The 23,548-nt window shown below is 38.9% G+C and overlaps 1 protein-coding gene across 2 annotated transcripts in view; it reads right to left on the bottom strand.

Moving 5' to 3' along the window:
* Positions 1–23,548, bottom strand: part of nell2a (neural EGFL like 2a) — a 389,930-nt gene that overhangs the window by 56,103 nt on the left and 310,279 nt on the right. The window contains exon 16 of one of the 2 annotated variants that reach the window (XM_061969587.2): positions 2,091–2,231. The exons of the other annotated variant lie outside the window; for it this stretch is intronic. Within the exon in view, the coding sequence (XP_061825571.2) occupies positions 2,091–2,231 (141 nt within the window). The remainder of the gene's footprint in view (positions 1–2,090; positions 2,232–23,548) is intronic. 2 annotated transcript variants of the gene reach the window in all.

The raw sequence follows: 23,548 nt of genomic DNA, 5'->3' as shown, positions 1-23,548 counted from the left end.
TAATTGGTGCAAAGGTTTAACATGTGTACAAGGATATTTCACATGCCTTTACTGATTACTTAATTGAACAGCGTTTATGTTGTGCACAATGTGTATTTATAATATGTTGTGCAAAGGAAATTTCATAATTTTTGGAAGCTCATCTTGTATTTGACATTGTTTACAGGGTTAGGCGCAATAAGTGTTCAACTTCAGACATTTTCAATTTATGAATGTACAACTGTTTGTTTATGTAAAACTGTTTGTTTATTTTGTTGACCATTGACCGAAGAAATAATAAACTAAACTAAACTATCTATCTACAAACCCCGTTTCCATATGAGTTGGGAAATTGTGTTAGATGTAAATATAAACGGAATACAATGATTTGCAAATCATTTTCAACCCATATTCAGTTGAATATGCTACAAAGATATTTGATGTTCAAACTGATAAAAAAATTTTTTTGCAAATAATCATTAACTTTAGAATTTGATGCCAGCAACACGTGACAAAGAAGTTGGGAAAGGTGGCAATAAATACTGATAAAGTTGAGGAAGGCTCATCAAACACTTATTTGGAACATCCCTCAGGTGAACTAGCATATTGGGAACAGGTGGGTGCCATGATTGGGTATTAAAGTAGATTCCATGAAATGCTCAGTCATTCACAAACAAGGATGGGGCGAGGGTCACCACTTTGTCAACAAATGTGTGAGCAAATTGTTGAACAGTTTAAGAAAAACCTTTCTCAACCAGCTATTGCAATGAATTTAGGGATTTCACCATCTACGGTCCGTAATATCATCAAAGGGTTCAGAGAATCTGGAGAAATCACTGCACGTAAGCAGCTAAGCCCGTTAATGCAGTACAGCCTCAGGCTATACTGCATTAACAAGCGACATCAGTGTGTAAAGGATATCACCACATGGGCTCAGGAACACTTCAGAAACCCACTGTCAGTAACTACAGTTGGTCGCTACATCTGTAAGTGCAAGTTAAAACTCTCCTATGCAAGGCGAAAACCGTTTATCAACAACACCTAGAAACGCTGTCGCCTTCGCTGGGCCTGAGCTCATCTAAGATGGACTGATACAAAGTGGAAAAGTGTTCTGTGGTCTGACGAGTCCACATTTCAAATTGTTTTTGGAAACTGTGGACGTCGTGTCCTCCGGACCAAAGAGGAAACGAACCATCCGGATTGTTATAGGCGCAAAGTTGAAAAGCAAGCATCTGTGATGGTATGGGGGTGTATTAGTGCCCAAGACATGGGTAACTTACACATCTGTGAAGGCGCCATTAATGCTGAAAGGTACATACAGGTTTTGGAGCAACATATGTTGCCATCTAAGCACCGTTACCATGGACGCCCCTGCTTATTTCAGCAAGACAATGCCAAGCCACGTGTTACATCAACGTGGTTTCATAGTAAGAGTGTGGGTACTAGACTGGCCTGCCTGTAGTCCAGACCTGTCTCCCATTAAAAATGTGTGGCGCATTATGAAGTCTAAAATACCACAACGGAGACCCCCGGACTGTTGAACAACTTAAGCTGTACATCAAGCAAGAATGGGAAAGAATTCCACCTGAGAAGCTTAAAAAAGGTGTCTCCTCAGTTCCCAAACGTTTACTGAGTGTTGTTAAAAGGAAAGGCCATGTAACACAGTGGTGAACATGCCCTTTCCCAACTACTTTAGCACGTGTTGCAGCCATGAAATTCTAAGTTAATTATTATTTGCAAAAAAAAAAAAAGGTTTATGAGTTTGAACATCAAATATCTTGTCTTTGTAGTGCATTCAACTGAATATGGGTTGAAAAGGATTTGCAAATCATTGTATTCCGTTTATATTTACATCTAACACAATTTCACAACTCATATGGAAACAGGGTTTGTATATACAGAATCGCTAAGGAGCATTTTTGCAGTAGATCTTCAAAAACAGGTGAGCTTCTCCTTTTTTAAATTTATTTTAGACATACAAAACAACAAAAAATGGAAGTACATGAATGAAAATAAACACATCCAACTGAATCGGTATGTATGTAGGCGAGGAGGACAGTGTGATGGTGTCTCAGTGCAAGTAAGGACGGCAGAAGAAAAGTCCCACTCACCTACACACGACTCTCCATTGGCAGAAAACAAGCCGTTGTCATGGTAGCCTTCGCGGCACTCGCAGTGGTACCATCCGGGCAAGTTGACACAAGTGGATTTACTGTCACACTCCACAAAGCCGTCGGCACACTCGTCGATGTCTGAGGAGGACGAGGAGAAGGTTGAGGTGACGAGAAGGAAATGTTGTTTTTCAATCATGTTCTTTGCATGGAGCCGCTTACTGAGCTCCATTCTGGCTTTCAGCACGGACAGTTTGAAAGCATGTTTGAGTCAAACTCCTCTTATTCGTCACACACAGCGGCAGTGCTTCACAGAAGGACAAATGGTTTCAAATGGGTTGAATATAATGAATCGGTCATGTAATGGGAATTCCTCAAACACACACACAGGCCAAGGTGCTGCTCAATTGTGCGTCTGTGCTGCAAAAACTGAAATCTAAGTAAGATGAAATATCTCAAATAAGGGTGATATTTGCTTATTTTCCATCTGATAAGATAATTCTTCTCACTAAGCAGATTTTATGTTAGAGTGTTTTACTTGTTTTAAGGGTTTTGGTCCTAAATGATCTCAGTAAGATATTACAGCTTGTTGCTGAGATTTGATGACCTATATTGAGTAAAACATGCTTGAAACTAGAATATCAACTGTTGCAAAGCTGTGTCATCAACACTCACAAGTATTAATACTACTTTTTTAAAGTACTCATTTCTTGTTTCAAGCAAGAAAAAAAAATCATGACTTTGACATAATTGTGTCTCATAATTAAAACAGACGACAGCCAAATGGACTTTGCACTCAGAGCGGACTCAGCCAAACTGCCATTAGGTAAAGTTGCAATTTTCAATGCCAACAAAGCAAGCGTGCCTGATGGAAAATGCTCAAATGTAAACTCCTGCTACACTTTTCGAAAATGCGCCAACTTGATGCTATTTTACCATAGACATGCTACTGATTAGCATTAGCAATTTTACATGGCGATTTAAACACCTCCAAATTTGTAATGAAAACTACAACTAAGATACACGCTACAATAATAGAGTTGGTGTGCAATAAGTACAATACTTACAGTTTAAACACTTTGTAAGGTGCAAGACTACTTCCTAGCTAGGCAACACACCGTAGTCGATACACTGCTGCCATCTGGCGTCTCGGAATTGCAACTGCATGCAAAGTCTGCTATATAATACTTGCGAATGAGACCGAGCACAGTTATCATAATCAACTATTTTTTAAATGTTCCATCAAAAAATTAGATTTTGTCATTTAACAATTAACATTTTTTAACACACAAAAGTAAATTGGTACCGTTAAGCACCGGTATCGATTGCCAGGTCGATTCAAATCTGAAAAGTACCCATGCTTTTATAGGAGATATACAGTACATAAAAAAAAAAACGCCGGGAGACACCAACATGAATAAACATAATTTGTTTTGGTGTCTGCTGGCTCCAAATTAGCCTCTTCAGATGGTAAAAAATTATATTACTAAATCGACAATTTTTGTTTCTGACAGTCCAAACATTTTTGACGCATACAGACAGAGGATCTTCTCCCTGTCGTCAGCCATTGCAGTGCGATAGCCTGCCAGTTTGCACCTGCTTTCCGAATGTGTTTAGATGGAGACAAGTGTGGACAATATTGGAGACAGACGCACTTCTCCCCACACTGAAAGTATACAGCAAAGGAGAAAACGATTTGATGTTACTTTTATTTTCTCAATACAGCGTCCATCAGCTGCTGTGACTGAGATTTAATGAGGTGAGGAAACATGCAGCAGGTGATGTGTCGTGAACGTTGTCACAACTTGTTTATAAAGTCTTTAGTTTGTTTACTGGGATGTTCACTCCTTTATTCAACTGCAAACTGTATCAATGTTCAAATAACATCAATATTATCTCAAATGTTTTGTCATCTCATCAAATTGAATGCAGGCTGTGAAGATTATGTATTCGAAGTAAGAGGTGTCACTCCTCTATAATTTGTTGGCAAAACTGTTGTACTGATAGGAGGCGTTGTTTATTTGACTTTATCTTCATTAGCCAATCTATTTAGTGTTTTATTTTGATATCAAAAAGTAAACACCAGGGTTTTTTTTAATTACTTGTGTTTTTTTCATGTCACAAAGGTATTACTTAAAAAAACATTCATATGACAGCATTTTATTAATGTGATATTGTGTATAGTTAGTGATATATTTCGGCTCAAACTCTTAATGGATCTGTCCAGATACACCATCTACATGTACATATAAAAGTACATAACTTAAATCAGTGTTTTTAACCACTGTGCCGCGGCACACGAGTGTGCCATGAGATATTGTCTGGTGTGCCGTGGGAAATTATGCAACTTCACCTAATTGGTCCAAAAAATATTTTTTGCAAATCAATAATATAATAATGTGTTGTTGTCTATTGCAGTGTTTTTCAACCTTTTTTGGTATGCAAAAGGTATGTAACGCTTAAACCAAAAATTAACAAAAGGCAAGTCCCGCTAGGAAAAGGCACTGAAGCATAGGGATGGCTATGCAAAACAAAAGTAAAACTGAACTGGCTACAAAGTAAACAAAAACAGAATGCTGGACGACAGCAAAAACTTGCAGCGTGTGGAGCGGAGACGGCATCCACAAAGTACATCCGTACATGACATGAGAATCAACAATGTCCCCACAAAAAGGAGGATAGCGTACGCACAACTTAAATAGTCTTGATTATGAAAACAAAGCAGGTGCGGACAATAGAACTCAAAGGAAGGCGTGACGCTGCTACAGGAGAACACCAACAAAACAGGAAGGGTCACCAAATCAACAGGGCAAGACAGAAACTAAAGCACTACACACAGGAAACAACAACAAACTCAAAATAAGGCACGACAACTTGGTGGAGTTTCATTTCTTAACCTTCTCTGCTGGTGGTGTGCCTCTGTATTTTTTTTTAATGAAAGAAATATGCCTTGGCTCAAAAAAGGTTGAAAAACACTGACTTAAATAAATAACAAAGATTACCTCCTCTATCAAAATGTAAATAAAGAGATAAAGACATCATGTAATGACAAAAAGCTGACAAGTTGAATTACCAAAGAACAAAAAAACTTAATATTTGTCTATAAATATATGAATAACGTTTATCTGTAGTCTTTTTATTAGACATTACAAATGACATGATGGTCACCCCCAAACACTGCTTTACCTAACAATCAGTAATCATTCAATATTGATAACAACAATCTTAATTATTACTTTGGCCACTTATGGCCATCAGATGCAATCTGTCAATATGATATATATATATATATATATATATATATATATATATATATATATATATATTTTTTTTTGTGTGTAATGTAGTTTTAAAATGTTGTATATACATATATGCATGCATGCTTTTGTCATAACGGGGGCGTTTTCGCAACTTACTGCGAGGATTGTTCTCCCAGGACGCAAACGGACTATTCCGGACAGGACTTAAAGGTAGGAACATATTTATTAATTAATAAATCCTACACAGGACAAAAGTCAGGAACTAAAACAAAAGGAAAGCGTGCTGATTGCACGAGAGGCTAAACTTAAAGCAGGAAACATATGCTAACACTTAGCCTGAACTATGGACATGAAACAAACAAAACTTACTGTGGCAAGAAACGAGCAAAACTTACTTGGCATGGTGTGAAGCAAACAATCGCATGACACAAGCAATGACGCCAGGACAACTAACTGGCAAAGACAGGCTTAAATAATAGTCTCTGATTAGAGCAAGTGCGTGTCCCGAACACATGAGGCAGGTGAAACTAATAAGTCGCCATGGTAACTAAACAAACAAGGGAGTGCAAACAGGAACGAAAAGAGTCTTAATCTAACAGAGAATGACAAAAAACATGATCCGGACCACAGATCATGACAGCTTTGGAGCCCCTGCCTCGAAAGAAAATAATGTTTGCCTTGGTGCCCTTCCAACTTGCCTTGGGGCCCTAAAATATGAGACACCCATGAAGGCAACACTTTCCTTGACCTTAAAAAGCGAAAATTCGAGGCCTGTGCATGTCAATTATTTGCACAGAACTTGGTAACAGTTTTATCTACAAACCCCGTATCCATATGAGTTGTGAAATTGTGTTAGATGTAAATATAAACGGAATACAATGATTTGCAAATCCTTTTCAACCCATATTCAATTGAATATGCTACAAAGACAAGAAATAATAATTAACTTAGAATTTCATGGCTGCAACACGTGCCAAAGTAGTTGGGAAAGGGCATGTTCACCACTGTGTTACATGGCCTTTCCTTTTAACAACACTCAGTAAACGTTTGGGAACTGAGGAGACACATTTTTTAAGCTTCTCAGGTGGAATTCTTTCCCATTCTTGCTTGATGTACAGCATAAGTTGTTCAACAGTCCGGGGGTCTCCGTTGTGGTATTTTAGGCTTCATAATGCACCACACATTTTTGGCATTGTCTTGCTGAAATAAGCAGGGATGGCAACATATGTTGCTCCAAAACCTGCATGTACCTTTCAGCATTAATGGTGCCTTCACAGATGTGTAAGTTACCCATGTCTTGGGCACTAATACACCCCCACACCATCACAGATGCTGGCTTTTCAACTTTGCGCCTATAACAATCTGAATGGTTCTTTTCCTCTTTGGTCCGGAGGACACGACGTCCACAGTTTCCAAAAACAATTTGAAATGTGGACTCATCAGACCACAGAACACTTTTCCACTTTGTATCAGTCCATCTTCGATGAGCTCAGGCCCAGCAAAGCCAACGGCGTTTCTGGGCGTTGTTGATAAACGGTTTTCGCCTTGCATAGGAGAGTTTTAACTTGCACTTACAGATGTAGCGACCAACTGTAGTTACTGACAGTGGGTTTCTGAAATGTTCCTGAGCCCATGTGGTGATATCCTTTACACACTGATGTCGCTTGTTGATGCAGTACAGCCTGAGGGATCGAAGGTCACGGGCTGAGCTGCTTACGTGCAGTGATTTCTCCAGATTCTCTGAACCCTTTGATGATATTACGGACCGGAGATGGTGAAATCCCTAAATTCCTTGCAATAGCTGGTTGAGAAAGGTTTTTCTTAAACTGTTCAACAATTTGCTCACGCATTTGTTGACAAAGTGGTGACCCTCGCCCCATCCTTGTTTGTGAATGACTGAGCATTTCATGGAATCTACTTTTATACCCAATCATGCACCCACCTGTTCCCAATTAGCCTGTTCACCTGTGGGATGTTCCAAATAAGTGTTTGATGAGCATTCCTCAACTTTATCAGTATTTATTGCCACCTTTCCCCAACTTCTTTGTCACGTGTTGCTGGCATCAAATTCTAAAGTTAATGATTATTTGCAAAAAAATTAAATGTTTATCAGTTTGAACATCAAATATGTTGTCTTTGTAGCATATTCAACTGAATATGGGTTGAAAATGATTTGCAAATCATTGCATTCCGTTTATATTTACATCTAACACAATTTTCCAACTCATATGGAAACGGGGTTTGTAACTTTCTTTCAGGCTGCGTTTTAGAGTGACATTTGCTGACGTATGCCTTGATCTGACCTCTGACCGTACAGCCGTTAAGGTAAAAGTTATACTTGCCAACCCTCCTGAATTTTCCGGGAAACTCCCGAATTTCAGTGCCTCTCCTGAAAATCTTCAAGGGCAACCATTTTCCCGAATTTCTCCCGATTTCCAGCTAGACAACTATATTGGGGGCGTGCCTTAAAGGCACTGCCTTTAGCGTCCTCTCTCACCTGAAAAGGAGACTATTATATATGTCTCCGTTATCCATAGTTTTATCTATAACCCATAAAGTAGGCAGGCACGGAGCTATTTATCAGCGTGTGTTTATTCCAGCCGGCACGTTAACACACTGACACACAACAACCGGATTCCCATCATGCATTGCTTCAAAACTACGGCAAGTAGTAATGTCCAAAACTTCCAGCCGGACAAACAAAATTGGGGGCGTGCCTTAAAGACACTGCCTTTAGCGTCCTCTCTCACCTGAAAAGGAGACTATTATATATGTCTCCGTTATCCATAGCTTTATCTATAACTCATAACACGGTGGCCGAATGGATATAGTCACTCATGAACGGTCAGAGAAGCACAAGGCGGCGACAACGCAGTATTATGGGCCACCTTGCAAGCAACATCCCGTTCTCATTTGCGGATGTTTTCAACAAATCCGTGAAGGATATGTTTCCGGATTCAGAGATCGCTCGCCAGTACTCAAATGGCAGAACAAAAGCTACTCAAATAGTGAAAGGTAAGTGTTATTGTTTTTTTTTAAGTAAACAGCAAGTACAGTACAGTTAGTAGAACAACTGTGTTTTCATTACAGTGTACTGTAATATATATATATATATATATATATATATATATATATATATATAAGAAATACTTTAATTTCAGTGAATTCTAGCTATAAATATACTCCTCCCCCGCCCCCAATCTCCCGAATTCGGAGGTCTCAAGGTTGGCAAGTATGGTAAAAAAGCTGGTACGGTCAAAATACATTGCATGATTAAGATAAGCGTGTACATGATTAATGTGACACTTTTTGTGCTTACTCACGGGCGTTAGCTGTTTAATTTTGACAGCCCTAATATACATATATAAAACAATCATTCACTTCCAAGAACGTCCTAATATGGGTCCCTATAGAACAAAAACAAGACAGTGACTCGGCGCCAACATTTAATTCAAGTAAGTGAAGTGGGCGGGGCTTGGCTAGAGCCAGTTATTACAAAGCAGTCTAATACATCAGGCTCAGTCAGACCTGTGCACTGATTAAATGTGTCTATTTTTTTTTTTTTGCATGATTGTGCAACATGCAATGTTCTCCTCTCATAATGAAAATGGCAGCGTGACCTTCTCTGCGGGGGGCTGCAGCGGCAGTATAACACCACAACCCCCTCCCCCCGATGAGGTCTCCCACCGCCCAGCCGGTAATGGGATTAAGATCAATGGGCTAATGAGCTCCCAGGCTTTTAATAGAATTTCTGGAGCAGATTAACTGTTGATCAAATGTGCCACAGATTAGGGTTGATCTATTTAAAAGTTCCCTACATTTGTCTCAGGCCATTGCAGGAGTGGAGGACAAAGAAATACAACCTGACCAAGTTCAGTGAAGAAGAATCAATGTTGCAACACTTATAATAAAGTCTTTTACATTCCAAAAAGGAGGGTAAGGGTGCCTTCACAGGTGTAATTCACTGAAATGAATTTAGGGTGCGTTTGCTCGGTTCATTTGGTTAAGTGTGAGCGCCATCATGTGAATACTGGTGTACGCCAAGCAAGGGGACCCAGATGGGTTTTGGTCTTGGTCCGCTTGCAGGTGAACTCTAATAATAATAATAATAGATTTTATTTGTAAAAAAAAGCACTTTATATTAAGTAAACAACCTCAAAGTGCTACATAGTATTAAAAAAATAAATAAATAAAAAGACAATAAAAATATCTGAACAGCCATAAAGCTAGAACTAGTATGCATATATCTAAAAAAAAAGTAAGAATACGTTTTTTTAAGCCTTTTTTAAAAGCCTCCACAGTCTGTGGTGCCCTCAGGTGGTCAGGGAGAGCGTTCCACAGACTTGGAGCGGCGGAGCAGAAAGCCCGGTCTCCCATTGTTCGTAGCTCTGTCCTCAGAGGTTGGAGGAGGTTAGCCTGTCCGGAGCGGAGGTGTCGTGTGGAGGATTTGGGGGTGAGTAGTTCTTTGAGGTAGAGGGGGGCATTTCCATGGAGGCACTGGTGGGTTAGTAGGGAGACTTTGTATTCAATCCTGAGTGGAACAGGAAGCCAGTGAAGGGATTTGAGAGTTGGTGTGATATGGTCCTATTTCCGCACTCTCATCAGGATCCTAGAAGCACTATTCTGTATGTATTGCAGCTTCTAGATGTTCTGGCTGGGGATCCCAACAAGAAGTGCGTTGCAGTAGTCTAGCAACTCTATGGCGTTTTGGCTCGAATTGAATGATTGAATTATACTATTTATATAGCGCTTTTCTCTGGTGACTCAAAGCGCTTTTACATAGTGAAACCCAATATCTAAGTTACATTTAAACCAGTGCGGGTGGCACCGGGAGCAGGTGGGTAAAGTGTCTTGCCCAAGGACACAACGGCAAGGACGAGGATGGCGGAAGCGGGGATCAAACCTGGAACCTTGAAGTTTCTGGCACGGCCACTCTACCAACCGAGCTATACCGCCCCAAATGTGAACAATGACAGCAAAAGGCACTCAGACATGACAAAAATGGTAAAATTATAAAGGATTAAAAACGTTTTTTTTTGCAAGAATAAAGTCATAATATTGCAAGAAAAATAAAATAGTAGACCTTAAAAGGGGAACATTATCACAATTTCAGAATGGTTAAAACCATTAAAAATCAGTTCCCAGTGGCTTATTATATTTTTTGAAGTTTTTTTCAAAATTTTACCCATCACGCAATATCCCTAAAAAAAGCTTCAAAGTGCCTGATTTTAACCATCGTTATATACACCCGTCCATTTTCCTGTGACGTCACATAGTGAAGCCAACACAAACAAACATGGCGGAAAGAACAGCAAGCTATAGCGACATTAGCTCGGATTCAGACTCGGATTTCAGCGGCTTAAGCGATTCAACAGATTACGAATGTATTGAAACGGATGGTTGTAGTGTGGAGGCAGGTAACGAAAACGAAATTGAAGAAGAAACTGAAGCTATTGAGACATATCAGTTTGAACCGTATGCAAGCGAAAACGACGAAAACGACACGACAGCCAGCGACACGGGAGAAAGCAAGGACGAATTTGGCGATCGCCTTCTAACCAACGATTGGTATGTGTTTGTTTGGTATTAAAGGAAACTAACAACTATGAACTAGGTTTACAGCATATGAAATACATTTGGCAACAACATGCACTTTGAGAGTGCAGACAGCCCAATTTTCATCAATTAATATATTCTGTAGACATACCCTCATGTCAGCAGGCCAGGGAAGCTAGTGGTCGATATTCTTCTCTTGATCATCTTCGGTGTGAGCCAAGACATCCAGGGGGTTTAGCTCGCTCGTCTGCGGGAACAAACTGCTTGCCGTGCTACCGAGGTCCTTTGTCCCTGAATTGCTCACACACTCCGGCAGATTCAATGGGGGTCTGGCGGCAGATTTCTTTGACTTTATCGTTGGAAATGCATCTGCTTTGAGTGTCGCAGGATATCCACACATTCTTGCCATCTCTGTCATAGCATAGCTTTCGTCGGTAAAGTGTGCGGAACAAACGTCCAATTTCTTGCCACTTTCGCATCTTTGGGCCACTGGTGCAACTTGAATCCGTCCCTGTTCGTGTTGTTACACTCTCCGACAACACACCGACGAGGCATGATGTCTCTAAAGTACGGAAAACAGTCGAAAAAACGGAAAATAACAGAGCTGATTTGACTCGGTGTTTGAGAAAATGGCGGATTGCTTCCCGATGTGACGTCATCGCTCCGAGAGCAAATATTAGAAAGGCGTTTAATTCGCCAAAATTCACCCATTTAGAGTTCGGAAATCGGTTAAAAAAATATATGGTCTTTTTTCTGCAACATCAAGGTATATATTGACGCTTACATAGGTCTGGTGATAATGTTCCCCTTTAAAGAAAAGACTGACACTCATCGAGGGCGGACGCTTCCCTTTTCTCTCCCTTATCTCTCCTGCTTGCTTCTTTGTCTCGTCTTGTCTTAACTTTCTTGGTGCCTCTTTTTGCACTGCTCTCCAAATCTAAACATTGGAACTATTTAACTGGCCTCAACGAAATTAACAAGATCTTGGGTTTGGGGGAACCTGCTTGTCGTGACGAAGCGGTTGTTGCTGGACACACGACGGACTCTTGGGAGAAGAATGAGTGCCGCGTGCCTGGCGACCCTTTCAGTCGAGGACGTGAAGATATCCACCTATTCGGAATTATGACAACAGGACATCTGCTGATTGGAGTAAGCGTTGCTCTGGTTTGTCGACAAATTGGAAGTTGCTGGCAGTCCTCAAAGTACCCCAAAGCTGCCACAAATGATTGGAAGATGTGGGCAGAACTGTGGACACTTTGTGATTTGGATCACATCGGACTGTCTGCCCCGCAGGATGAATTTGAGGACCAATCATAGACAATTTAGAGTGAAAAGACAATTTTATTTTCACTCGCATTTAAAACATTCTAACTTGGATTGTTTCCCTGGCTTCGAGACTCTCCCGAAGGACAGTGCAGCAAAGACACAACAAACTCCCTTCTTGTCTCTCATGGACACACACCTGTTGTTGTTGACTTTGGACTGACTGGCGGCTGCAACAACACCAAGGCATCGGAACAGAGACACGCGGCCAGCTTACACACACACATCCATTCATCTATCTTCACCTGCTTATCCGGAATCGGGTCGCGGCAGAGACCCCCAGACTTCCCTCTCCAGAGCAACATTAGCAATTTCCTCCTGGGGAATCCCGAAGCGTTCCCAGGCCAGAGAGGAGATGTAATCCCCCCATGTGGTCCTTGGCCTGCCGGGGGGTCTCCTCCCAGTGGGACGTGCAACGAGGACCTCCCTATGGTCCTCGTTGCACGTCCAAAAGACGTCAAAAAGACGTTTGTTAAAATACTTCAAAAAGAGGTCGTCTGGAAATTGGGCTACTCATGAGGCATCCGCACGAGATGCCCGAACCACCTAAGCTGGTTCCTTTCCAAGCGAAGGAGCGGCGGCTCTACTCCGAGTCTCTCTTGGGTGACTGAACTTCTCACCCTATCTCTAAGGGAGATGCCAGCCACCCTTCTGAGGAAACTCATTTCGGCTGCTTGTATCCGCAATCTTATTCTTTCGGTCATGACCCACACTTCATGACCATAGGTGAGAGTAGGAATGTAGATAGCTCGCCTTCTGGCTCAGCTGTCGTTTCGTCACAACAGTGCGGCAGAGAGACCGCAATACTGCCCCAGCTGCTCCGATTCTCCGGCTGATTTCCTTCTCCATCTTTCCCTCACTCGTGAACAAGACCCCGAGATACTTAAACTCCTCCACCTGGGACAGAGTCTCGTCACACACACATGCATCCACAAAATATATACGCCATAGACCAGGGGTGCTCATTACGTCGATCGCGAGCTACCAGTCGATCGCGGAGGTTGTGTCAGTCGATCACCAGCCAGGCATTAAAAAAATCCTAAAAATGAGCGATCATAAATCTTCACTATGACGTCACTTTCGTCACTTGATTGACATTCACGGCACCCGAGGGTCTTCTGAGATGACGCTGGCTGCTGCCAGCTCATTAAAATTACCGACAGGAAGGCGAGAAACACTTTATTTATTTCAACAGACTCTGGCGCCGTACCTGTCGTCAAAACTCCAAAGACCGACTGCACAGTTGCACAGTTGCGCTAACAAAATAAGAGTCTCAGAAAGCTGGCGTGCACAAGCTAGCAAGCTACGGAGTTTGCCGACAATGTATTTCTTGTAAAGTGTATACAAAGGAGTACGGAAGCTGGACAAATAAGATGCCAAAAACCAACCATTTTCATGTGGTATTGGACTTTTTTTCTCCTCCATTCGAAAATGCGGACGTTATCAGCACCACTGTCTGATTCCAATCAATGCAAGTCATCAGAATCAGGTAATACACCAATTTATATTCTTGTCTTCATGAAAGAAAGGAATCTATATGTGTTAAACATGCTTGTATTATCTTTAAACACCTTTAACTTGTTAACAATATTAACAATATGTGTTAAACATGCTTGTATTATCTTTAAACACCTTTAAGTTGTTAACAATATTAACTATATGTGTTAAACATGCTTGTATTGTCTTTAACCACTTTTAAGTTGTTAACAATATTAACTATATGTGTTAAACATGCTTGTATTATCTTTAACCACCTTTAAGTTGTTTACAATAATAACTATATGTGTTAAACATGCTTGTATTATCTTTAACCACCTTTAAGTTGTTAACAATATTAACTATATGTGTTAAACATGCTTGTATTATCTTTAACCACCTTTAACTTGTTAACAATATTAACTATATGTATTAAACATACTTGTATTATCATTAAACACCTTTAATTTTTTAACAATATTAACTATATATGTTAAACATGCTTGCATTATCATTAAACACCTTTAACTTGTTAACAAAAACATATAAAAGTTAAAGTTAAAGTACCAATGATTGTCACACACACACTAGGTGTGGCGAAATTATTCTCTGCATTTGACCCATCACCCTTGATCACCCCCTGGGAGGTGAGGGGAGCAGTGGGCAGCAGCGGAGGCCGCGCCCGGGAATCATTTTTTGGTGATTTAACCCCCAATTCCAACCCTTGATACTGAGTATATATTTCATAAATAAGTAAATATAAATTATATATATGAATGCGGTAGATCCCCACGACTTGATCAATTGAAAAGTATCTCGCCTGCAGAAAAAGTGTGAGCACCCCTGCCATAGACACATACCCCACCCCCCCATCCAAGCCCTTGACGCAAATCCCTTAGGGGTGTTGGACAGCTGGGCAGTGCCTGAAGAGCTGCAGCCAGCCACCATAGGTAGGAGTTGAACTTACAACCTACCACATACTCTTAATATTCAATTATAATAATGATTAATTATATAATATCCATATTATTATAATATGTAAACACACACACACACATATAGACTATAAGACAGCATGTTTACCTCGTATTACCTCATCCCCTTCTCCTAGGACACTATTCATAGCACACGCCTATGTGTAAAAATATGCTAATGGGTTATTTTTAGCCAACAAGAGGTTACACCTGCTACACAAAAAGCATTGTCATTTTCTCTTTCGTCTGCATCAGGCTTGTCAGTTACCGTTAGCGCTCGACGCCGCCTCGACTTTTTTAGCTGTGGCCGAACGGGCTCTTGCTTTTTGTTTGCTTAACCGTACCACCGTTGGGGTTCCGGGTGCTGTTGATACCATTTGGGTCACAACAATCACTTCAGCTAGATGCTAATGCTACCATACTAGCAGTATTATGCTAATGTTTGTTTTTTTAAATGCATCAAATATGTTTTATATGAAAACAATATTTTAGGGCCTTTAAACCATTTATTGAAAATTGTTGATAATTTTCTTTAACGTCTTTAATATTGTTTTTTAAAATATATTTATTTTCAAAACTGATATACACATATCAAATTGGGTCATTATATACAGTAGACACCTGTAAACACATTTTATTTCCTATTGTATAATCTTCCTGTGGAGGGAGATGGGGCCACCGCTTCTGTCCATGGTGCTGAGGACAGAGCACCATCAGACGGGGGCGTGGCAGTGTTGACGGCGAGACACAGCTGGCAGGTGATTAGATTTCACAGGTGGTACATGTTAATCTAATCATCTGTTGTCTTTAACATTAAGCAACCGGGAGCAGGAAGAGAGAGAGGATACGGACGTGACTGTAAAGTCACGTTCTACTGAGAGAAAACTTTTGTTAAAAACATTATTATTATTAAAACCTTGTTAAAACCTGCACGCTTTGGCTCCTGTGCTGTGTCTGACAGTGGGGCTGCGAGGACGCAACTTCCACACTTCCATTTCATCTTCAACATTTTCTGATTCCTCCCCACATAAATAATGTTTTTTAATAATATAAATCGAAATATGAAAAGTGTCATGACCTGTTCCCAGGTCATATCCTGTTTTGTGTTTCTTATAGTTATTCAACGTTTAAGACTATTTATGTTTCAGCGACTTTCCTTTGTTTACATTCTGATTGCTCGGTGCGCTGATCATACACCCCAGTTTCTGTTTAGTGATTTGTGTCCCCACCTGCTGCTGCCACTAATCAAGCCCCGTTATAAACCTGTCTTGTCGTTTCCATTGTTCGCTTCATGCGACAGTTCAAGTTCTCCTTACTTGTGGTTGTTTGTTAGGACGTCTCAATCAGTGAGGGATGGTGTTTCCAGTGGTAATATTTTGAAATGGAAAAGCAAGCACCCAATACCGAGTCAAGAGGATGCAGGTACTGGTGAGTGGGTATTCGGCATTCATCAAAGATTGTCTATTTAGGGCCCGAGCAGCCGTCTTTTTTCTTCTTCACGTTTGGATGCCTTTTTGAGGCCCTGAACATAGACACAAAGCCCCCATATTTTGGGGTTATGTTAGGTATGGCAAAAATGAAAAATGAAATGTCAAAATTGGCTCTCTAGCTCCCCCTTTAAAATGAGAAGTAATTAGCCCCTCCTACCAGTTTCACGTATCAACACTAACATCGCAGGAGGCGTCCATCATGATGAGACGCACATAAAAGTCTCTGGAACCCACACCTGATGAGAAACTAATGATATATTAAAGTTTTAAAGATATGCAATTGCATGCAGTACATGTCTTTTTTCTGTCAACATGGAGTAGAGACATTGAAACGTATTTCCAGGCTTTCGTGGGCCACAGAAAAAAACATGACAGTGGCGTAGGAAGGCTGTTCGACTATGCTGAGTGGCAGCAGAGTTCTATTACATAAAGCAATGGTCGTTACTTCTTTTCTTCCACCTTTCCACATGCTCCTGTTTTACCTCAGCTGTCTATCACTGCGGAGTGAAAACATTCATCACCATCGCTCACCCCTGCAGTTTGCCTCCACTCTAGGAGAAAGAAAGAAAGGAGCCGATTTGATCTATTTTCTTTTTCCGGTGCTCTTATCATTCCTCAACACTTTTTTTTTCTCGTTCCCCTTTTCCTGGAAAGTTAAAGATTTCCTTTCTGGCTGTCCGTGCTGTGACTGACGGATGGTGCTGCGGGTCCAGATGCGGCTGGATTGCAATTCAGTGCAGAACTCATTAGCGCTCCCATCCTCAACACTCCTCCTGCAGCCTTATTTCCATCCCCATAGAGGCCTGCAAGATAATCCCGATAGAGTCCAGCAGGAATTACCCGGATTCATTCCTGGATTCCAATGGAACTATTCCTGCAGAGTCCGGTTTGACTGCGAGTGGATTTAAAAATTGAGCGTATGAAATCCTATTTAAAACCATGATAGGGCCCTTTTCCACCAAAAGTTTAGAAACTTTTTGTCAGAATAATTGGATCTAAGTTATCACAAAACTTTGTGTTGCCATGAGTTCCCGGCGAGAAGACAAAAGCTGTCTTTGATCCTACCAAGAAGAAGGCTTGTAAAACTCCACTGTGTAGGATGGGAAGCAACATGAAGGTGTTCTGTTTCTTTGATGTATTGTAATCCACAGAAAGATTTTGTCTTGACCCGAGATCTACAAAGCGAAGAGGAAGCAGGACCTGACTCCCCTCCGGGCACATTTTCTTTGAACTGTTTTACGACCTTTTCTTTGAACTGTTTGTAATCAAAGGCGATGGCTGTTTACGACCCCCCTCCTTTAGAAACAGCCGTTGCCATGTAATCAGGGAAAGTCCAAATAAAAGAGAAGGCGTACAATCTTTCGTCACAGCATGGTGACACTGTACAAGGGCACAGGTGTACGTGTTTCTCCTCAATGAGTCAAATTTAATTCTGTCTCTGTTTAATTCCTTGCTTCTTGTCTTGTTTAATAGATGTCATCAGTGTTTGAACCTGACACCTTTGGTTCCTGGAACCTCTGGTTGGCTATGTGTTCCTGTAGAAGTGTGGGACTTGTGTTTCCACCACATTTCACAGTTCAGGTAGTTTATACAAATCAGTCTTATGGCGTATGGAGGAGTGGATTACTATATTTCTACACTGATACCATGTACATAAACAGACAATATTAGGTCACAGTTGTTTTACTAAAAAGTAAGTCATTGAAATACAAAGCAATAATATACAAAACGATATGATTTATAAAAAAAAAATGTAGCGAATTGTTCATAAAAAGCCAGGCTTTTTGTGCGCAATGTCAAACAGTCAGAAAGTCATCCTCTTAGTAAATGATGACTTCATGTTGTAAATAACAATATATCAATAAAAAACGTAAGTGTTTATATGTAAATAACAATATATAAATAATAAACATCAGTGTTTGTATGTAAATAACAATATATAAATAATAAATGTCAGTGTTTATCTGTAAATAACAATATATAAATAATAAATGTTAGTGTTTATTTGTAAATAACAAAATATAAATAATACATGTCAGTGTTTATCTGTAAATGATATATAAATAATACATGTTAATGTTTATCTGTAAATAACAATATATAAATAATAAATGACAGTGTTTCTCTGTAAATGACAATATATAAATAATAAATGACAGTGTTTCTCTGTAAATAACAATATATAAATAATAAATGTCAGTGTTTATCTGTAAGTAACAATATATAAATAATACATTTCAGTTTTTATCTGTAAATAACAATATATAAATAATACATTTCAGTTTTTATCTGTAAATAACAAAATATACATAATAAATGCCAGTGTTTATCTGTACATAACAATATATAAATAATAAATTTCAGTTTTTATCTGTAAATAACAAAATATCAATAATAAATGCCACTGTTTATCCGTAAATAACAATATATAAATAATAAATGTCAGTGTTTATCGGTAAATAACAATATATAAATAATAAATTTAAATTTGTATCTGTAAATAACAATATATAAATAATACATTTCAGTTTTTATCTGTAAATAACAAAATATACATAATAAATGCCAGTGTTTATGTGTACATAACAATATATAAATAATACATTTCAGTTTTTATCTGTAAATAACAAAATATAAATAATACATGCCAGTGTTTATCTGTAAATAACAATATATAATTAATAAATGTCAGTGTTTATCGGTAAATAACAATATAAAAATAATACAGTTAAGTTTTTATCTGTAAATAACAAAACATAAATAATAAATGTCAGTGTTTCTCTGTAAATAACAAAATATAAATAATAAATGCCAGTGTTTATCTGTAAATAACCATATATAAATAATATATTTCAGTTTTTATCTGTAAATAACAAAATATAAATAATAAATGCCAGTGTTTATCTGTAAATAACAATATATAAATAATACATTTCAGTTTTTATCTGTAAATAACAAAATATAAATAATAAATGTCAGTGTTTATCTGTAAATAACAATATATAAATAATAAATGTTAGTTTATCTCACGCTGACAACACAAACACATCTGTTTTAGCATTAGCTTGATAGCATTAGCATTCTGTTGATTTGGGTTGAGGCTAATAACGACACAAATTGAGTATCACTGACTACTTTTACAACATGTAATAAAGTCAATAGTTAATATATGATGTTATTCACCTCTTTTAGTTCACATTTATCCAACAAAGTCCGAGTAGTAAGCAGCTGATGTCGCTGCTTCAAGTCCTGCTTCATACTCCTCCGTAAAATACGTTTAAAAGAGTCCATCCACTTCTCGTAGCTTTGTGTATAGAAATGAAGTTTGTAAAACTAATAAGCAGTGTTGGGACTTTGTAACGCGTTACTGTAACGCCGTTAGTTTCGGCGGTAACTAGTAATCTAACGCGTTATTTTTTTATATTCAATAACTCAGTTACCGTTACTACATGATGCGTTACTGCGTTATTTTACGTTATTTTTTATGTAGTATCGGCTAGAAACTGAGGATCTGAGTGTGTTTTATTCCAGCGAAGCAGAGACGTGCTTCTGATTCTTCCTCTGCGCTCTCTGTGTGTGCGTGTGACTGTGTGTCTGAGTGTGGGAAGGGGAGGGGAGGGGAGGGGAGGGCAGGGGAGGGGTGTGCGCAATACAACCGTTGGCCAACAAAAAAGTAACCACAGAACACTATACGGTATAGTGTTCTGTGGTTACTTTTTGGTTGGCCAAGCGGACGTGACGACAGGCTGTCCCCACTCAGATCCGCACAGACCGGGAGGGGGCGTGCCTTAAGTCCGGCTGGAAATCGGCAGAAATTTGGAGAATGGTTGTCCCAGGGAGAGGCAGTGAAATTCGGGAGGGTTGGCAAGTATGAGATATTCTCACTTATTTTCTTTTGTCGAGCACAAAGAAAAGAACATTTTAGTTAAATGTAAGTTGTGTCTTGGATCAAAGATCCCGTCTACTGCCCAAAACAACAATTCAAATCTGCCTGGTTAGGCTCTGTGTATGTCACGTGTGCCTTCCTTAGGTGAAGCCAGCTTTACAGCTATGTTGTTGATTGATTGATTGATTGATTGAAACTTTTATTAGTAGATTGCACAGTACAGTACATATTCCGTACAATTGACCACTAAATGGTAACACCCAAATAAGTTTTTTAACTTGTTTAAGTCGGGGTCCAGATACAGATATATACTATCAAATATATACTAACATCATAATACAGTCATCACACAAGATAATCATCAGGGTATATACATTGAATTATTTACATTATTTACAATCCGGGGTGTGGGATATGGAGGGGGGGGGGGTTAGGTTTGGTTGGTATCAACACTTCAGTCATCAACAATTGCATCATCAGAGAAATGGACATTGAAACAGTGTAGGTCTGACTTGGTAGGATATGTACAGCAAGTAGTGGACATAGAGAGAGAGATCAGAAAGTATAAGAAAAAGTGTCTACATTTGATTATTTACAATCCGAAGAGGTATTATGTGGAAGGGAGGGTGTTAGTTTAGGGTTGTAGTTGCCTGGAGGTGTTCTTTTAGTGCGGTTTTGAAGGAGGATAGAGATGCCCTTTCTTTTACACCTGTTGGGAGTGCATTCCATATTGAAGTGGCATAGAAAGAGAATGAGTTAAGACCTTTATTAGTTCGGAATCTGGGTTTAACGTGGTTAGTGTTAGTGTTACTATGCTGTTTGTTACTTATGTATGTTATGTTGCAGCTATTTAAAATAGTTTTGTCAATTTGTTCTGGCCTGAAATAAATTGGCCCTTTGAAACATATCTTTGTCTTTGTGTGTTGTATGTAGAGCACATTGCTTAGCAGAGTTCAGTGATGCAAATGTATGTCAAGTTGATCAACAGATTGTATTATTCTCCAGTGCAATAACAGTACTAAAATGAAGGCTAAAAGGGCATTAATGGGAGCTTTAAAAAAAAAAAGTAGAAGAAGTAACTAAATAGTTACTTTTCACAGTAACGCATTACTTTTTGGTGTAAGTAACTGAGTTAGTAACTGAGTTACTTTTGAAATAAAGTAACTAGTAACTGTAACTATTTACTGTTTTTCAGTAACTAACCCAACACTGCTAATAAGCAACAATAAACTACATATAGTTTAAAGACTATTTTTGAGTAAAAACACTGCAAGATAGTTCCACTGATCAGCATTCTTCAACACAAAGATGTCCTACTAAAGTTGCTGCATTTCGAAAGTTCCTTTTGTTCTTCTTTCTCTCCGTTGTCAAGTTTGTTGTCATAGAAATAAACAAGTTGTTGCGTATATTCTAATGACGGTCGTGTGTTTAAAAGAGAAGTTTTAGGAACGCCCCCAACTGTGTTCAACCAATCATCCTTCAACAGCACAGCCCGCGCCCAAAAAGGTTCCTGGTCGCCTGGAAAAGTCCCACCTAGCTAGGAGGAACTTCGAAAGGTTCCTAAAGAACTAAATCTACCCGGCTAGTTTTTGGTGGAAACACAGGGGGAACTTTATTTAAGTGGGGAAGTTCCTGAAAAAGTTCCTGCAGTGAAAATGGCCTCATGAGAGTCCATGATAATGTCCAGCAAGCAAACACAAGATGAATTCTATCCTTTCTTTATGTACTGTGACACGGCCCTTCAGTCTTCATGAATAATCCAATATTCAATCAACCATCATAAGACACCAAGCAAATTGGGTTAAGTGCTTTGTCCCTGAAGAGGAAACCAGAGCCCTGAAATCTATAACTGAAAGTGGATGAGTAATCACTAAAGCCTGCAGGCCGCGTGTCGCCACGGACTGAGTCAACATCAGGGGTGTGACCGTACGCTCAAATCACTAAGTCACACGCCATATTGGCTTCACAAGAACAAGACAAGATTTGAAGCATGCGGGGTGATGGGGCTCCAAATTCCCGACAATGCTTTTAAGACAATTACTCTGACAAGGTAAATGACTGGACATTGTTTTTCTTTTTGGCCGCGTGGGTCACAAAACAGAGCAAGTGCAATTGAAAGACAAATTCAGCAAGCATTTTATTACAGTACGTCTTCTCAAGGCACAATACAGAATCATTTAACCTTGGATGTTCTTTAGCGCAGTGGTTCTCAAACTTTTTTTCACTAAGTACCATCTCAGAACACAATTAGCTCTCCAAGTACAACACTGATTAAATTATTTGCCACTTGCCAAGATTTAAACTTGTATTTTTAGAAACTTCCCTAGTTTTAAGAGCTATTGACTTATTTCTAGTTATTCACATTATATCCAAATCTTAATTTTAGCATGAATAATTACATTTTGTTTATTCTAGTAACTAGAATCACAGTGTTAAAAATAACGTTCAAAATATAAAACATTGTCAAGCATTTTAATCCATCCATTCGTTTTTCTACCGCACCTGTTCAAGAAGTCACATTAAAGGCCTACTGAAACCCACTACTACCGACCACGCAGTCTGATAGTTTATATATCAATGATGAAATCTTAACATTGCAACACATGCCAATACGGCCGGGTTAGCTTACTAAAGTGCAATTTTAAATTTTGCGCAAAATATCCTGCTGAAAACGCCTCGGTATGAATGACGCCTGCGCGTGACGTCACGGATTGTAGAGGACATTTTGGGACAGCATGGTGGCCAGCTATTAAGTCGTCTGTTTTCATCGCAAAATTCCACAGTATTCTGGACATCTGTGTTGGTGAATCTTTTGCAATTTGTTCAATGAACACTGGAGACAGCAAAGAAGAAAGCTGTAGGTGGGAAGCGGGGTATTGCGGCAGGTGTTGTGCCGGATAACGCACCCCCGCCGTAGAATTAAGTGTTTTTTTCGTCATTTATTCTCTACAAAAAACCTTCCGTAAAAGGAAAAAAAATGTACGACGGAATGACAGACAGAAATTTTTTATATATATAGATTTATTTATTTATCTTGTTTAAATCACACTTACATGTAACTTACAAATGACTATATATATATATATATATATATATATATATATATATATATATATATATATATATATATATATATATATATATATATATATAAACACTTAAAATGTTAGTGACTAGCTAGTTAAAATGGGATATTGTGATTTCACAAGACTGTCTTAGAAGTGATCATTTGAAAATGTTCAATTTGAAAAATGTGCACTAACAGAAAATATAAAAATAAAGTGTTGCATATTGATATTTATCTGTTTCTATATATATTTATTGTGAGAAATCAATAAGATGATCAGTGTTTCCACAAAGATAAATATAATTAATTATTAATAATAACATAGAGTTAAAGGTAAATTGAGCAAATTGGCTATTTCTGGCAATTTATTTAAAAGTGTATCAAACTGGTAGCCCTTTGCATTAATCAGTACCCAAGAAGTAGCTA

Source organism: Nerophis lumbriciformis, linkage group LG10 (assembly GCF_033978685.3).
Source record: "Nerophis lumbriciformis linkage group LG10, RoL_Nlum_v2.1, whole genome shotgun sequence".
Taxonomy (NCBI): Eukaryota; Metazoa; Chordata; class Actinopteri; order Syngnathiformes; family Syngnathidae; genus Nerophis; species Nerophis lumbriciformis.
This window is presented reverse-complemented; position numbering and strand designations above follow the sequence as displayed.